The sequence below is a fragment of the Sturnira hondurensis genome, unplaced genomic scaffold (genome assembly GCF_014824575.4).
Source record: "Sturnira hondurensis isolate 20B ecotype Veracruz unplaced genomic scaffold, ASM1482457v3 Scaffold0007406, whole genome shotgun sequence".
Lineage (NCBI taxonomy): Eukaryota > Metazoa > Chordata > Mammalia > Chiroptera > Phyllostomidae > Sturnira > Sturnira hondurensis.
Genome location: NW_028080037.1, coordinates 50,530 through 66,454, shown reverse-complemented (window position 1 = coordinate 66,454; position 15,925 = coordinate 50,530). Strand labels below are relative to the sequence as shown.

At 50.4% G+C, this 15,925-nt stretch overlaps 1 protein-coding gene across 1 annotated transcript in view; it reads right to left on the bottom strand.

Moving 5' to 3' along the window:
* Window positions 1-10,592: 10,592 nt before the first annotated feature.
* The window catches only part of LOC118991324 (histone-lysine N-methyltransferase PRDM9-like), a 49,256-nt gene continuing 43,923 nt past the window's right edge, over window positions 10,593-15,925 (bottom strand). Inside the window, exons 10-11 of the mRNA XM_037052593.1 lie at window positions 12,154-12,626; window positions 10,593-10,637 (exon numbers count right to left, since the gene is read on the bottom strand). Of these exons, the coding sequence (XP_036908488.1) occupies window positions 10,593-10,637; window positions 12,154-12,626 (518 nt within the window). The remainder of the gene's footprint in view (window positions 10,638-12,153; window positions 12,627-15,925) is intronic.

Genomic DNA, 15,925 nt, shown 5'->3' with positions numbered 1-15,925 from the left:
CATATCCCAAGACCCAGAGTCCAGTTGCATCCCTGAACCCAGGTGTAATGCTGGCAGGAGGAGGAGTCAGCACCAGTCAAGACTGCAGACCCTCAGGCCCTGACTGTGGCCCTCAGCCCTGCAGGGCTGTGAGCTGAGCCAGAAGTCAGGCCTGGAGTGTCTCCTGCTGCCAGTCCCCGCCCCACCACCACCTTCCTGTCACAGCCCCTCTGACTGTGTTTTCCAGGGAAACTGAAAATTTTCAGTCCTGAGTCAGGCCTGTGCAATCTTAAGGAGAGTCTAGCTGGAGTGTCCAGCAGCCCCAGGTGAGACCCCAACATCCATCCATCACCTTGGGGGCAGAGCTGGGTTTATTGCTGAGTATCATATAGATGAGAAAGTAGTGTCCAGACATGCCTTTGCATTTCCGTCACTGGGAATAAGGGCACAAACCCCTCCTGTTCTCTGTCTGTGTCCTGGCATCTCTGTCTTGGGATCACAGGACACAAACGGTGGCTTCCTCCAGAGAGGGGAGGGCTTACCAACTGTAACAAGCCCAGCAGGAGTGGCCTCCCAGTTCAAAGGAACTGACTCCCGCCCCCTTCCCTCCTGGTCTCTGGGACTGGACGAGTGTGATGCTGGAAGTGCAGGAGCCCCTCGCTGCCAGGAGGACAAAACACAGGCCCAGGAAGACAGAGCAGAAATATTTTTGAAGCCGTGTGCCTGGTGCTGCTGCCGGGCTGCCTGGCAGCCTGGCCTCTGGGCCTGGACTGTGTGACGGAGCCACAGGCCAGTGGTGCTGTTGAACCATTTTGCTGACATTTCCGGGCTTGTGGCTGAAGGCGTTTCTGCCTCACAGATTTGAGGCCATGCAGGTAAAACGCAGCACACGCTGCTCAGTAACCTGGAACTGACAGTTTTTCCTGGTCAGCCAAGACCCTGAGAACTTGGCTGGTCTGGCTGCTGTCTAGACAAGCACCGACCACAGGGAGGCCCGAGTGTCATGGCAGCTGGACCGCCACAGGAAGGATGCCTGTGCCCATCTGTGACACCACTGTGATGGGAATTTGTGGTCAGGCTGGAGATGGGAGGGTGGCTGTCGGCATCAGTGAGTGTGAGTCCATCTGTCACTGTGGAACTTGACTCATCACCTTGGAGGTCGTCATCTTGAACCCTAGAGCTGTACACGGGCACCCTCTGCAGACAGACACCCAGTGCTCCACCCTGGGCATCAGAGGCGGGTTTGGCTCATCCACCCAGTGCCACCCAGAGAGCAGATGAGGAGCCCCTGAGGCACCCACCTAGAAGGAGCATCCTCTCTGTTAAATGACCAGCTTCTGGGTCGGGTCCTGTGAGGCATTCAAAGCAAGGCTGACAGGCAGCTCAGCTTCTGCTTCTGCCCCCCTGCTCCACAAAGAGGCAACGTTTGGTGATTTCAGTTCCCCTCCCAGAACTGACCTGAGGAGACTTTACCTGGACTGGGATCTGATCCATATATTCCCAGTCCCAGTACCAGATAGTGGTTCTGGGACCCCTTCAGTTATGTGTTCCACTCTCATGGTGGCGGGTGATGCTGGGAGTGCTTTCTATGTTCAGCAGAGAATGTGGTCTAATTTTGAGAGAGGCCGTTTCATCCTGCTACGTTCAGGGCAGTCTTGTGAGCACATTTCTGATGTACTCTGGTGATTCCTTAGGGCTTACTGTGCTCAGGGCTCAGAGTCAGCCTGTGGGCACCAGCAGGACACAGTCTGCAGCAGGTGCCCCTTCTGACTGGTTGGCGCATATTCTAATTAAGACTCTGTTCTGATTGTCCGGTGTCTGCTCTGATTGGCCAGTGTCTGTGCCCACCTGCTGGGACAAATATACAAGGACCACACCCAATCCAGTGGCCCCTTCTGCCCCCGACCCTGTCGGTCTTACCCTGAAGTGAGCACAGCCACGATGCCCGTGTGCTGGTTGGTGGTGAGTGTGCTGTGCTGAGGCACCGTGGTGTGAGCCATGGCTGCATTGTGGGTGTTCTCGTCGTCAGCTGTGTCCATTGCTGTGACTTGCATCCTAGTGGTGCCTGCAGGGAATTGGGGAGAGGAGTTGAAATCCCAACAGCTGACAACCAGCATGGCAATGAAAGTAGCGCAGCAGTCTATAGGGCAACGTGCTCCTGTTTCAGTCCCCTCACTGTGCAGACGGTAGTACTGCCTGTGAAGTGACACAGCCGTGTAGTCCACTGCATCACTGCAGCAATTTCATGGTTGTTTGTTCACTCCTTTGGAAAGATTTGGGGCTTTTCCTGACACTGCTGTAACTGTGGGAACATTGTCCCTCATTAAGATGAAACTATCAGTGACCTGAGGGAAGGGCATGTGGCCTTCTCAGGTCTGATCCCTCCACCTGTGCCACTGCTCCCAGACACTCACCNTGCGCTCAATCCACTGAGCTACACCAGCCAGGGCAGAAGTATATTTTATAACATCTGTATAAAAGGAGTTTCTAGTTACCGCCTGTACCTGATTTCTAGATTATTAGCAATGAGAGCAAGTAACATACCCTCTATAATTTCAGTGAGTTAAAATTTGTTGGAACTTGCTTTATAGCACAATATGGTTAATTTTTTTGAATTTGTGTTATTTTATTTTTCCTCTTTCTAGTTCAAAATTATAACCTTGGGCATTTAGAGTTATACAAGTGACACTTACAAAGAAAAAAGAAACCGCAAAATACCAGACACCCAAGTGAGATGCTGCACAGAGACAAACCACAGTCAGGGGCCTTGGCAGAGGCAGGGCTGGGAACCGGGGGTCAGGGGCTGGGTGGCTCCCCACAGGCTCCTAGCTGATAGTCAGCTTCATCCCACCCCAAGACCCAGAGTCCAGTCAGACAAGGAGCACTGATCCTGCAAGCAGGGGCCAAACACCTCTCAGCCCTGATCCCAGGTGCACCCCTGGCAGGAGGAGGAGGCAGCAGCGGCTGTGAGAGGCTGTGCCAAGACTGCAGACCCTCAGGCCTTGCCTGTGGCCCTCAGCCCTGCAGGCCTGGAGTGTCTCCTGCTGCCAGTCCCCCCCCCAACCCCCCACCTCTCTGTCTCAGCCCCTCTGACTGTGTTTTTGAGGGGAGCACATTTCTCCGTCCTGATCCAGGCCTGTGCAATCTTGAGTAGAGTCCAGCTGGAGTGCCCGGCAGCCCCAGGTGAGACCCCGACATCATCCGTCACCTCGGGGGCAGAGCTGGGTTTACTGCTCAGGACCATTTAGATGGGACAGTAGTGTCCGGACGTGCCTTCACATTTCCATCACTGGGAAGAAGGGCACAAACTCCTGCCGTTCTCTGTGTGTGTCCTGGCATCTCTGTCTTGGGATGACAGGACACAAACAGTGGCTTCCTCCAGAGAGGGGAGGGCTCCTCACCTGTAACAAGTCCAGCAGTAGTGGCCTTGCAGTTCAAAGCACCTGGCTTCCACCCCCTCCCTCCCTATTCCTGGGACTGGACGAGTGTGATGCTGGAAGTGCAGGAGCCCCTCGCTGCCAGGAGGACAAAACGCAGGCCCAGGAAGACAGAGCAGAAAGACGGGTGAAGCTGTGTTCCTGGTATTGTTGCTGGGCTGTGGCAGCCGGGCCTCTGGGCCTGGCCTGTGTGACGGAGCCACAGGCCAGTTGTGCTCCTGAACCATCTTGCTGACATTTCCGGGCATGTAGCTGAAGGTGTTTCTGCCTCACAGATTTAAGACCATGCAGGTAAAACGCAGCACACGCTGCTCAGTAACCTGGAGCTGACAGTTCTTCTTGGTCGGCCAAGGCCCTGAGAGAGACTCGAGAACTTGGCTGGCCTGGCTGCTGTCTGGACAAGCACCGACCACAGGGAGGCCCGTGCATCATGGCAGCTGGACTGTCACAGGAAGGATGCCTGTGCCCATCCCCGACACCACTGTGATGGGAATTTGTGGTTGGAGTCAGAGCCCCTCTCCTGACCCCAGAGCAACTGCATCCAGACTTTGTCATGGACTCTGCCTGCTGCCCTTGTCTTCCCATTCGAGTCACTGCCTAGGCCAGAGTTGGCTGCCCTTGCCCTGGGACAGAGGGTTGGGCAGTGTGTCCCCGAAAGGCCCAGAGGGTTCTAACGAGCCACCTGGCTGAGGACCACAGGCCTAGGTGACACTGCGGCCCAACAAAGTGATGCATGACGCCCCAGTGGACACAGTTCATAGGACATGCACTGGCTTCTGCTGGACATGGTCAGGCTGGAGATGGGAGGGTGGCTGTTGGTGTCAGTGAGTGTGAATCCAGCTGTCACTGTGGAACTTAACTCGTCACCTTTGAGGTCGTCACCTTGAACCCTAGGGCTGTACACGGGCACACTCTGCAGACAAACACGCAGTGCTCTACCCTGGGGATCAGAGGCAGGTTTGGCTGGTCCACCCAGTGCCACCCTGGGAGCAGATGAGGAGCGCACCTGAGGCACCCACCTAGAAGGACCATCATCCAGTAAAACACCAGCTTCTGGGTTGGGCCCTGTGAGGTGACAGGCAGCTCAGCTTGTGCCTTGGCTGCCCACTCCACAAAGAAGCANCCTCTCCTGACCCCAGAGCAACTGCATCCAGACTTTGTCATGGACTCTGCCTGCTGCCCTTGTCTTCCCATTCGAGTCACTGCCTAGGCCAGAGTTGGCTGCCCTTGCCCTGGGACAGAGGGTTGGGCAGTGTGTCCCCGAAAGGCCCAGAGGGTTCTAACGAGCCACCTGGCTGAGGACCACAGGCCTAGGTGACACTGCGGCCCAACACAGTGATGCATGACGCCCCAGTGGACACAGTTCATATGACATGCACTGGCTTCTGCTGGACATGGTCAGGCTGGAGATGGGAGGGTGGCCGTTGGTGTCAGTGAGTGTGAATCCAGCTGTCACTGTGGAACTTAACTCGTCACCTTGGAGGTCGTCACCTTGAACCCTAGGGCTGTACACGGGCACACTCTGCAGACAAACACGCAGTGCTCCACCCTGGGGATCAGAGGCAGGTTTGGCTGGTCCACCCAGTGCCACCCTGGGAGCAGATGAGGAGCCCCTGAGGCACCCACCTAGAAGGACCATCATCCAGTGAAACACCAGCTTCTGGGTTGGGCCCTGTGAGGTGACAGGCAGCTCAGCTTGTGCCTTGGCTGCCCACTCCACAAAGAAGCAGAGTTTGGTGGTTTCAGACCATCCCCTCCCAGAACTGACCTGAGGAGACTTTACCTGGACTGGGATCTGATCCATATATTCCCAGTCCCAGCACCAGATAGTGGGTTCTGGGACCCCTTCAGTTATGTGTTCCACTCTCATGGTGGCGGGTGATGCTGGGAGTGTTTTCTATTTTCAGCAGAGAATGTGGTCTAATTTTGAGAGAGGCCATTTCATCGTGCTATGTACAGTGCAGTCTTGTGAGCACATTTCTGATGTACTCTGGTGATTCCTTAGGGCTTACTGTGCTCAGGGCTCAGAGTCAGCCTGTGGGCACCAGCAGGACCCAGTCTGCAGCAGGTGCCCCTTCTGACTGGTTGGCGCATGTTCTAGTTACGAGTCTGTTCTGATTGGCTGGTGTCTGCTCTGATTGGCAGGTTTCTGTGCCCACCAGCTGGGACAAATAAATATACATGGACCACACCATACAGTGGGCCCTCCTGCCCCCCACTCTGTCAGTCAAGCCCTGAAGTGAGCACAGCCACGATGCCCGTGTGCTGGCTGATGGTGAGCCTGCTGTGCTGAGGCACCGTGGTGTGAGCCGTGGCTGCGTCATAGGTGTTCTCGTCAACGGTTCTGTCCATTGCTGTGACTTGCATGCTGGTGGCGCCTGCAGGGAATCATGGAGAAGAGTTGATACCCCATCAGCTGACAACTAGCATGGCAACAAAAGTAGCACAGCAGACTATAGTGCAACGTGCTCCTGTTTCAGTCCCCTCACTGTGCAGACGGTAGTACTGCCTGTGAAGTGACACAGCCGTGTAGTCCACTGCATCACTGCAGCAATTTCATGGTTGTTTGTTCACTCCTTTGGAAAGATTTGGGGCTTTTCCTGACACTGCTGTAACTGTGGGAACATTGTCCCTCATTAAGATGAAACTATCAGTGACCTGAGGGAAGGGCATGTGGCCTTCTCAGGTCTGATCCCTCCACCTGTGCCACTGCTCCCAGACACTCACCCCTCTTTCCCTGACAATGTCAGGGGCGTCCTGTCTGGACACTGGCCTCACAAGCCAGAGGGAAGAGCTGGGTGGGGGGAGTGAGTCCTTGTCTCTTAAACCAAGACTTTGGAGTTTGGTCCATGAATAGACCTGAGGTGTCTGTTTCCCTCATGGGGTCATCAGAAGATGGTTGGTGCTGGCTGGTGAGCAGGGGTTTGCTGTGGAGACAAAGCCACCAAGAAAGAAAAGGAAGGAAAAGAGGGAGAAAGTAGCAGTGGCTGCCACTGGCAGGCGAGGGGGACTGGAGATCAGTCCCTCAGAATGACCTTTCATGTGAAATTTTCAGTTTTGTTTACTTTTCAGCTGCTGCTGTCTACTCTGAGCTCAGAGGCTGGCCTGCCATGTAACCTTCCCGCCCAGCGAGGCCCAGAGCTTGTCCAAAAGCTCACAGCTCAGATCTGCACCCAGCCCTGCCCACCTCCATTCTCTTAACCTTCATGTGCAGCCCCTGGAATGTGAAAGGGGCTTATAAATGTGTCATGAATGACTTCACAAGACAAGTGGCTGTCTTGAGGTGTTTAGAAAGTGAGGTCATTGCCCCTGGTTCTAGAAACCCCGGAAGCCACATAGGAGATACTCAGAGCCACATGGACTGCTTCTCCCCATCCAGGAATGTCATCACCTGCAGCCACTGACTTTCCCTTCTTATAACAAACACCAAAAAAGGGTTTGTCAGCCTTGGTCAGATGCTCAGTTGGTTGTAGCATCGTCCCGTAACTTAAAGGTTGAGAGGGTTCGATCCCTGGTCAGGATGGGTATTGGAGGCAACCAATCATTGCATCGATGTTTCTCTCCCTCCCCCTCCCCTCTCTCTAAAAGCAATAACAAAGAAAAATGTCCTTGGGTGAGGATAAAGAAAAAGAAAAGATGTGGGTCAGCACCTGGGCCAATGATGCTGGAGGAAACCCGGTCGTTTTCGTCCTTGTTTGATTTGATCTGAAGATGACACAGGAACAGAACCTGCAAAGAACAATCCCAATCAGATCTGACTCCCCTCAGTGGGGCTCCCGGAATGAGACTAGAGTTTTCCCTTTGTCATTTCTGACCCATGTTTTTGGGAATTGGCCTCAGTCATTCTCTGGGAAGTAGATGGGAGGGACAGCCCAGTCTCTCCTTGCATCTTGAGACCAGGGCGGGCATCAGGGAAGATCAGTACGTCCATCTGGTGCCCAGAGAGAGCTTCCTAAAAGGACAACAGGAGAGAGAGAGACCACAGCACAAGCCAACTGTCTAGCAAGCCCAGCAGCTATCAGCACCACACTGACCTGTGGGGAGGGCTTGGGTTTGCTGTGTTCTGACCTTCCATAACCAACCACAGCGTCTGAGGCATTTGGGGGCCCTCATTAGAAGGCATTGCCTGAGCAAAAAGCTGCAAAACCAAAGAGAAGCAGGCCAGGACACAGAGGACAGTGCCCATGGTCCTGCCTGAGAGCCACCACTCAGCCTCGTGTTTCTCCTCTGCTCCCCAGAAAGCAGTGCCCCCACCCCCACCAGGGCCTCAAGGATTTTGAAACACCTTCCTCAGGAGAAGAAGGATGAGAGGAGGACACTGACATCCTGTGAGGCCTGAAGGTGGAGTGTGCTTTCCCCTTAAATGCAGGACACTGGGCCCTGAATGCACTGCACACACTGCACATTCACATCTGTACCAGAACTAGCCTGACATGTGCTATACAGATTCCCCTGGAAACACCATTCTTGTCCAATAGGGGGGTTAGTGCAACCTCAACCCAGGGGTGTGAGACCCAGTGTAACTGTGGAAACAGAAGGAAGGTGTTCACGGTATTTGGAAGGGAAAGAGGCTGCCAAGGAAGTCAGATGGGGCTCCGTATCATATGTGCATGTGTGCCTGTGTGTGTGCACAGAAAGCTCTAATTTGCTGTGTTAATTGGTGTGCCTTAATTGGATTATGCAATCATGTGTGGTTTTATTTTCTGTATTTCCCAAACTCACTTTTTTTTTAAAACAACAACTACATATTATCAGAAGGAAACAATAATGTCCCCATCAAGTGTGAGAGTCTGCAAAAGAAAATCTTAAAGTGCGAATTTCAAAATGTTACAGGAGTGTTCTCAGAGTGATGAGATTAACTATCTCTTGCTTTAAAAATTATTTTCATAAAAGCTTTTCTACGTAACTTTTACGAAGTGTGATCTTTGAAGACAGCATCTGTGGGTGACATACCTTCCCAAGGGCGGCTCTCGGAGGCTTGTCAGACACTGTCCAGGGCAATTAGAACGGGGGCCAGACCTGGGGCCAGACCAAGGACAGACAGAGCAGGGTCTGGGTGTCAAGACCAATCTGCAAATTTCAGAAGGGCTTGCCTGACCCCAGCTGTGGAGGGCAGTGAGTTGTTCAGTATTTGTGGCTGACCATTCTGTCCAGCTCCCTTGTCTGGGTGGCAATCAGAACATAAACCAGGTGGGACTGGCCACAGCTGCAGTGGCCACTGTAGTCACAGAGTCAAGTGTGTGATGGAGGCAGGTGGCCACGCAGTCTTGTTCCCTCAGTGACTGGTATCATTTTTGCCCAAGGACTATTCACCTGCCTATTCCAGGTCTATCACAGTGTCATGTGAAGGAGTTGGGAAGCCAGCAGGTGCAGTTGGAGTGGCCTTGGAGGCCCACCAGGTGTTATAGGGACAGGACAGTGACTTCAGCTGCCTGTGAAGGGCAAGAGATACAGAATCCAGGAGATGTCAGGCTACATTCACTCCTTGGAGCCTCCACCTCAAAACAAGGATGGAGGCTGCCAGCCACTGGCAGGTGGGAGGGAGGGGTGTGTAAACACCCAGCTCCCTGCACAAGGTGGTCTTTGACAGCGTGAACTATGTGAGCAAGGCTGAAACAAAAGGGCCTGTTTATGACTTAGCTTTGAGAGCCGCACACCATTTTCACCACACAGATCAGCTCAGTTGTATGAAGGAGGGACTGCACAAGGGCAGAAGTGACAGCATGTGGATTTGGGGGACACCTTGGAGGCTGGCAGCTACACTAGGAATGTTGTTTGCTGCTGAAAGGGAGGGAGAGGGAACAGACCCGTCTATTCATCTTGAATCGCTAAGCCTTCTGGGAGAGCTCCAGGGTCTGTCCTTGTGTCGGTCATGGTGACCATCACCTGGCAGTCTGTGGGTTCCCCTTCCCACTGTATTTCAGTGCCAGCGTTACACCAGGACTCTGCCCCTCTCCCATGGCCCATGCTGAAAGCCACAGAATATTGTATTTATGGTGTTCTCTCTGGCCTGTGCTGGTGGGGGAGAAACAGGTAAAGGAAAGAAAATTCAAGAAAGACACGTCCCTTTGAAAAGGCATGAAAGAAAATAGTTGATATTTATTACTGAAATGCACGTAGTTTATGTAGACACTCTTCACAAGCCTGGCACTGAGAGGACAGGTCATTGTTCCAGGTCATGGGGGTGGGTGTCCCTCTTTCATGAACCTGCCCCAGCAGGAACAGGGTGGGTCACACTTAGGTCTCCCTCATGCAGGAGAGGGTATGATTGGGTCCTAATTGTTCACCATCTCTGTGTATTGAACTCAGCTCTGGTTCCAAGAAAAGTGTGATCTCTGGGAGCTTTTAGCACCCTTCCTATGCAGATGTAGATGTTTACCCAGGAGAAACTTGGTTCTTGCCAATGCAGTGAAGGATTTTACAGATCAGCAAGTGTATTACTGTGCAAACAGGGTTTATGAGTGACACATTCTCATGGAAGAGGACAGGTCTTGCTGAGGTGGGGGTGAAAGGCAAGAATTTGGGTGGCAAGAACACCAGGCCCTTTGTCCTGAGGACTTATATAGTTGGGATGGGGGTGAAGAAGTTACATATTGATTGATGGGTAAAAGTGGTGCTGGCTTCCATGGGGGATGTGACAACCCCAATGTAGGTATGTGTGGGGGTCATTAGCTGAATCCATATCCTGCTTCAGACCTCAGTTGGTTATCTCATAAAATAGAGATGTGACAGTAAAGTTGAGGCAGTTACCCAGTTAGTTACTTATGGGCTCTTTCTGTCAGCACTAGGGACCCTCTCATAAAACAGACAGTGGCCAGAGGCAATTAGCCAATTTGTTTTATGGGTCCTTACCTTGAGTGCTGTGGACTTCCTCCCATCTTCTAGGACTTAAAATAGTTTCAAAGCCTTTCTTTGCCCAATACTGGAAATGACACCTAGAATTTCAACACGTTAGCATGGTGTTACTTGTGATGTTGGACCATCTGGCAGTAGACTTGGACCAGGCTCAAGACTGCTGAGTTAGTGGGTGACACGTCTTCCTTGTCCTCCATGCCTTGGCTCACCATCTATCCCGCCTAACACACCAGTGCAGGCAGATGCTATTCCCAGCCTGCGTCAGTTCTCAGCCAGGAGTAGCCAAGGGTCTTGTTTCACAGGTCACTCAGTACCACCTGCCTATGCTGAGGAGTCTGAGGGTGTGGTCAGTGGGAGGGTGGTGACCTGGAAGGAAGCACATCACCCACCTCAGGCCTCCTCAGGGCAGCTGAGTCTATGTGGGGAAAGCAGTGGGGTCTGCTCATATTGAATTTGGCTACAGATCCCTACCCTGTCCTTATCTTCCTTTGTCCAGCACTAAAGACATGGAAGACAGGCACTGAAGGCTGTTCACTAGGACTTGTGATCTCAGCGATCCTCTTGCCAGATTGTCTGTGCTGACTCAACTTTGAATGTCAAACGAAAAGGCTGGAGTTCCCATTTCCATTGTACAGACTAGGAAGCAGGCAGAGAGAAGTTGAGAATCTTGCCTTAGGTCACACAGCTGGAGAAGACAGAGCTGAGACTCACACCCACTATGGACTGATGTGGAATCTGTATGCTGTGCACCAGGAAATGCTGACCTTGAAGGGGCAGCAAGGAGTGAGGAAGAACAGGTGCCCAGACATAAGCCAGGCTCATGTCTATGCACAAGCATATATCCCTCCTTGCCGTTCACCTGTGAGGCTCCAGATGTTTTAAGAAAATAGAAAAGCCAAGAGAAGTCAAGGGAGGAGGGGCAAGGAGCCTATTAGCAGAAAAGCCCCCACTTCCCAGGAGTCTGGGGAATTCTCTCTTCCTGGGCAGGAACCAAAGTAGATTGACTGAAGACTTATGCATTTGCAGGAGTCGAATTTCTGTGGCTGAGAGTGAGTTCTTTGTGGCTCTTCCTCAACTCTCTGCTTTCAGTGATGGGGGGATGTGGGATGTAGGTTTATATATATATATTTTTAAAAAGATTTTATTTATCTTTAGAGGGGAAGGGAAGGAGAGAGGGAGAGAAACATCAATGTATGGTTGCCTTTCCTGCGTCCCCTGCTGGGAGTTGGCCTGCAGGGAACTGGCCTGCAACCCAGGCATGTGCCCTGACTGAGAATCAAACCACGATTGTCTGAGTGGCAGGCCCGCGCTCAATCCACTGAGCTACACCAGCCAGGGCTAGATGTAGGTTTATATTTGTATAGCGACAAAACTTGTTGGAATAGGACGTCAAAAACCCATGAAGATTGGTGCTGACATTCCCATATCACTCATGTAACTGTTTGTCCATCTCATCTCTTGTCATGAAAGTGGAGGGTTTGTTTAACCAGTTACTTCTGTACTAATTACAATCTTGGGGAGAATAAGGGGGCCTAGACTTCCTATGGCTGTTGATAGGGTACTTTATGCCAATGACTCACTCGGCCCACCTACAAACATAAGATTTCTCCTGAGTGTGTTCTCTGGTGTCTGCTGAGATTCGACTTCCATGTAAAGCCTCTCCCACACTCCCTGCAAACATAGGGCTTCTCCCCAGAGTGCGTTCTCTGGTGTCTGATGAGAATGGACTTCCAGGTAAAGCCTCGCCCACACTCCCTGCAAATATATGGCTTTTCCCGAATGTGTCCTCTGGTGTCTGATGAGATGTGACTTCTGTGTAAAGCATTGCCTGCACTCCCTGCAAACATAGGGCTTCTCCCGAGTGTGTCCTCTGGTGTCTGACATGTGACCCATTGTTGAAGCCTTGCCAACATCTTCGATACTTGATTGTTATAATTCTTGACATTTCTACTTTCACAAATAACTTGCCTGTGTCCTCTGGACTCTCTTTCTGGCCACTATAGGGCTCCTCCTCCATCATTGTCTCATGCCAAGTAGAGATCCTAATTTGTTCTTTGGAAGGTTGGAAAAAGGGTCTTGAGATTCTCCCCTGACTGATCCTTTTAAGCAAAAGTTTGGACCTTTCTTTAGCCTCTTGACCTTCAGTTTTATCATTCCAGCTGTGTGTATTAGTACATTGGTGCTGTTGATTCTGATCCTCTGGGCAGGGTTCCTCTGCTTGGAGCTCTTTTCTTGCAGATGTTCCCTGGAGAATCTGAGAGGGATGATTGAGTTTCACGTGTTGGCTAAGGAATTTCTGACTGGAGAAGGCCAGACAGCAGGAGGGACATGGGTGAACCTCTGGCTTTGGTTCTGCTGAAAGAGAAAGGTTTGATCAGAGCAGATGTTGACGAGAATGCCTGGGCCGTATGATTAGTCCCCTGGTAAGATCTGCCCCATTAATCAATCTTATTGTGGTAACAACGAAAGCTGTCTCCCACAGTGTCCACTTGCAGTCTATTTTTATTTTTATGCAGTGCATCTTCAGAATCCAGGAAGCTCACATCAACTGTTTTTTTAAAATATTGCACAGACTAGGGACTGTTGAGGACCATGAGAGGCCATTTCACTCCCTGTGTGGATGGAGCACAGTGACCTTTCCCATCTATAGGTATCTTCTGAGTCATGTTAGAGGAAAACCACAGGCCCCAACTAGGAATTGCTTCTGTTTTCCAAAATAGTAAAGTGAAAGGTCCTTCCTCAAGCTTTACACCAAATATTTATGCTTCATCTCATTTAGTGTTAGCCCATTTCAAATACACTAAGACCTGTTTCAAAATATTTCAACCACATTTCTTACACGCCTGACTCCTGTTCCTCTCTGGCCAGTCCACCATGCTCTCTCACTTGGAGATGAAGTAATATGCGGGGATTCCCCACTGGAGTTTATTTTCTAAAAATTAACAAAGCTTAATCAGAACGAAGAACACACAACTCTACAGCTGATAACTGCACACTCAGGAAAGTCCCCAGTGCCTCAACTGGGATCATCAGCACTGCATTTCCCGGCTGCTAAGCATCTGTCTGATCTCCGTTCTTACCCTCTGTGCTGAGACGAGACCCGAGTGACCCTCAGCCAGTTCAACACCGCACCTCTTTTCTTCCCTGCACTAGCTGCTCCCTCGGTCTGGGATCCTCTGCCCGCAGGTATTTTTGTAAATGTTATCTCCTGAGGAGCCCTTCCCGGACCACCAGCCACAGCACACCTCCCCTCACACTGATCCCTAGGCATTTGTCCTGGATTAGTTTTGTCCACAACACTAACCACTGTGTAGTGTAATGCACACGTAAGCTTGTGTGCCTGGGTTTCCCCTCCTTCACCTGTCAGCTCCTCAAGAGCAGTGATTCTCTCTTCATGTTAATCTGCATTTCCAGGTCCCACCACCCTGTGTGCCAGACTAGGATCTCACATGACAATTCACTGAAATAATGAATGAATGTGCCTTGTCTGAATGGTGTGGCTCAGTGGGCTGGGTGTTGTCCCAAACTGAAAGGTTATAAATTTGATTCCCAGTCAGGGCACATGCCAGGGTTGTGGGCCAGTTGGGAGCATGCCATAGACAACTGATTGTTTCCCTTGAACACTGATGTTTTTCTCCCTCTTTTCCACTCTGTAAAAATAAATCAAATCTTTTTTTTTTAAAGATTAAGGGAAGGAGAGATGGAGAGAAATATCAATGTGTGGTTGTCTCTCATGTGTCCCCTGCTGGAACCTGGCCTGGAACCCAGTCATGTGCCCTGACTGGGAATCGAACCTCGATCCTTTGGTTCGCAGGCTCACGCTCAATCCACTGAGCTACTCCAGCCAGGGCAAAATCTGTAAAAAATAATGAATGCCTATAAGAAATGTTTTATTTAGAAGTATGGAGGAAAAGTAAGAAGAAACGGCTATAAAAATGTCAGAAAAACTGCCTTGGTGAGAGAGCTGGTTAGTGCTTAAAAGCTGTTTTGTCTGTCAGCCTTTTAGCACTAAAAGCAGTTGTATATTTTGGGCACAAAGTATTCTAAAAATATAAATATTTTGCCTAAGAATCAAAGGCATATGAATACATTGTGAATTTCTGAAGCATGTGATTTGAAACTTCACTGACTTTAGAGTGGATTTTACTCTACTTAACAGTTGAATCATGAATATTTCTATGTAGAATTCTCTTTTCTTTCCATTTTGAAGAACAGTGGTGCCCACCTCTCCCAGCTGTGAACTGTCTTTTCCACTTGCTGCCCAGCTCCTGGCCATACTCGTCCCTGCACCAGACCAGCAGCTCAGAGACCGGCTGATGACCCGGCAGGTTCGGTAGAAAATCTGCCTGTGGTATTGAAAGGCCCCCAGGTTCTGCTCTTCATCATCCCAGGTACAGTTCACAAACCTGGGACTGAGTTAGAGGAAGGGAAAGAAAACCATGCTGATTAGTTCCCAGTACCTGTTTCATCCATGTCCAGCTCTTCACTAATTCTTAAGGCCCTCAGGCTCTGGTGTTGCCCATTGCCCCTAATGCTCCCTGGGGAACCTTCTGTTCAGTGTCTGAGCGTCTGTCAGTGTGTCATGTGAATTCCTACCTCCAAGTCCCGCTTGCAGTGTTCATCCTGCCTGATACCATTTTCTAACACCCAGTTCTAGACTTACCCTCCACCCCGACTGGCCATAATATCCAGTGATCTCTGGCTTCTCCAAACTCTAAATCAAGTTGTCTCACATCACAGAACCTGGTGTTTGATCTAGGGCTCTGCTTCTGAATTAGCTCACTAATTATCCAGTACTCAGCCCATGTCTGTTTTCTCTTGAGAGGCCTTTCTCCAACCCCCCTACACTTTATGTAGGATACCATTCACTTGCCTGCCCAAGGTCACCATAGAAAATTGAATGTCTTTTTGTCTTGTTAGAATAAAACAATAGTAGTTGATTCACATTCTGTTATCCCTGATAAAAGAGAGCCCCTCTCAGAAAGAGGGGCCCATGAGCATTCCTCTGCAGGCCTCAGAACCCAGTTCTAGTTAGAAGTGAGGCTGAGATGGTTTGCTGCCCTCTTGACACTGTGCACTTCTTAGAAATTATACTTAAATGCTTCTAAAAGCAATTGTTTTATGTCTGTCTGTGAGAAGTCCTTCATAAGGACATGGGTTGCATGATCTGTTTAAGTAATGTATTTCTTCACCTAAACTGGAATATAGTAAGTGCTTAATTAATGTTCATTTGATCAATTAAAGTGTAATCCAGTGTCCCTGGTGTATCTAGACTCTTCAAGGACCTTTCCAGCATCCAGATGGTATCTAGCAGAGAACTTTATATTTTGAGGACATATGCTATACTTTTTTCCTAAAAGTCCCCTAAAATGAAATTACACTGTATGGAGAAAAAGAGGGAAAAAAGAATTAAGGGAGACCATTGAGGGAGGCATGATGAGAGGAAAAGATATATGAGTTGTGGGGCATGAGTGTCCCCCCTGGCACCCAGAGACCTGTTGACCTCACCTCATCCAGTTGGCCCAGGATCTGTCCTTCCCAACCACATACTCATAGCGGTTTCTCCCTTGGGCAATCTGAGTTTCAGAAAAGAGGTTAAAGACTTTATTTCTTTGGTAGGAAGGTTATAGTCAGAGGAATTATTTTACTGTAGT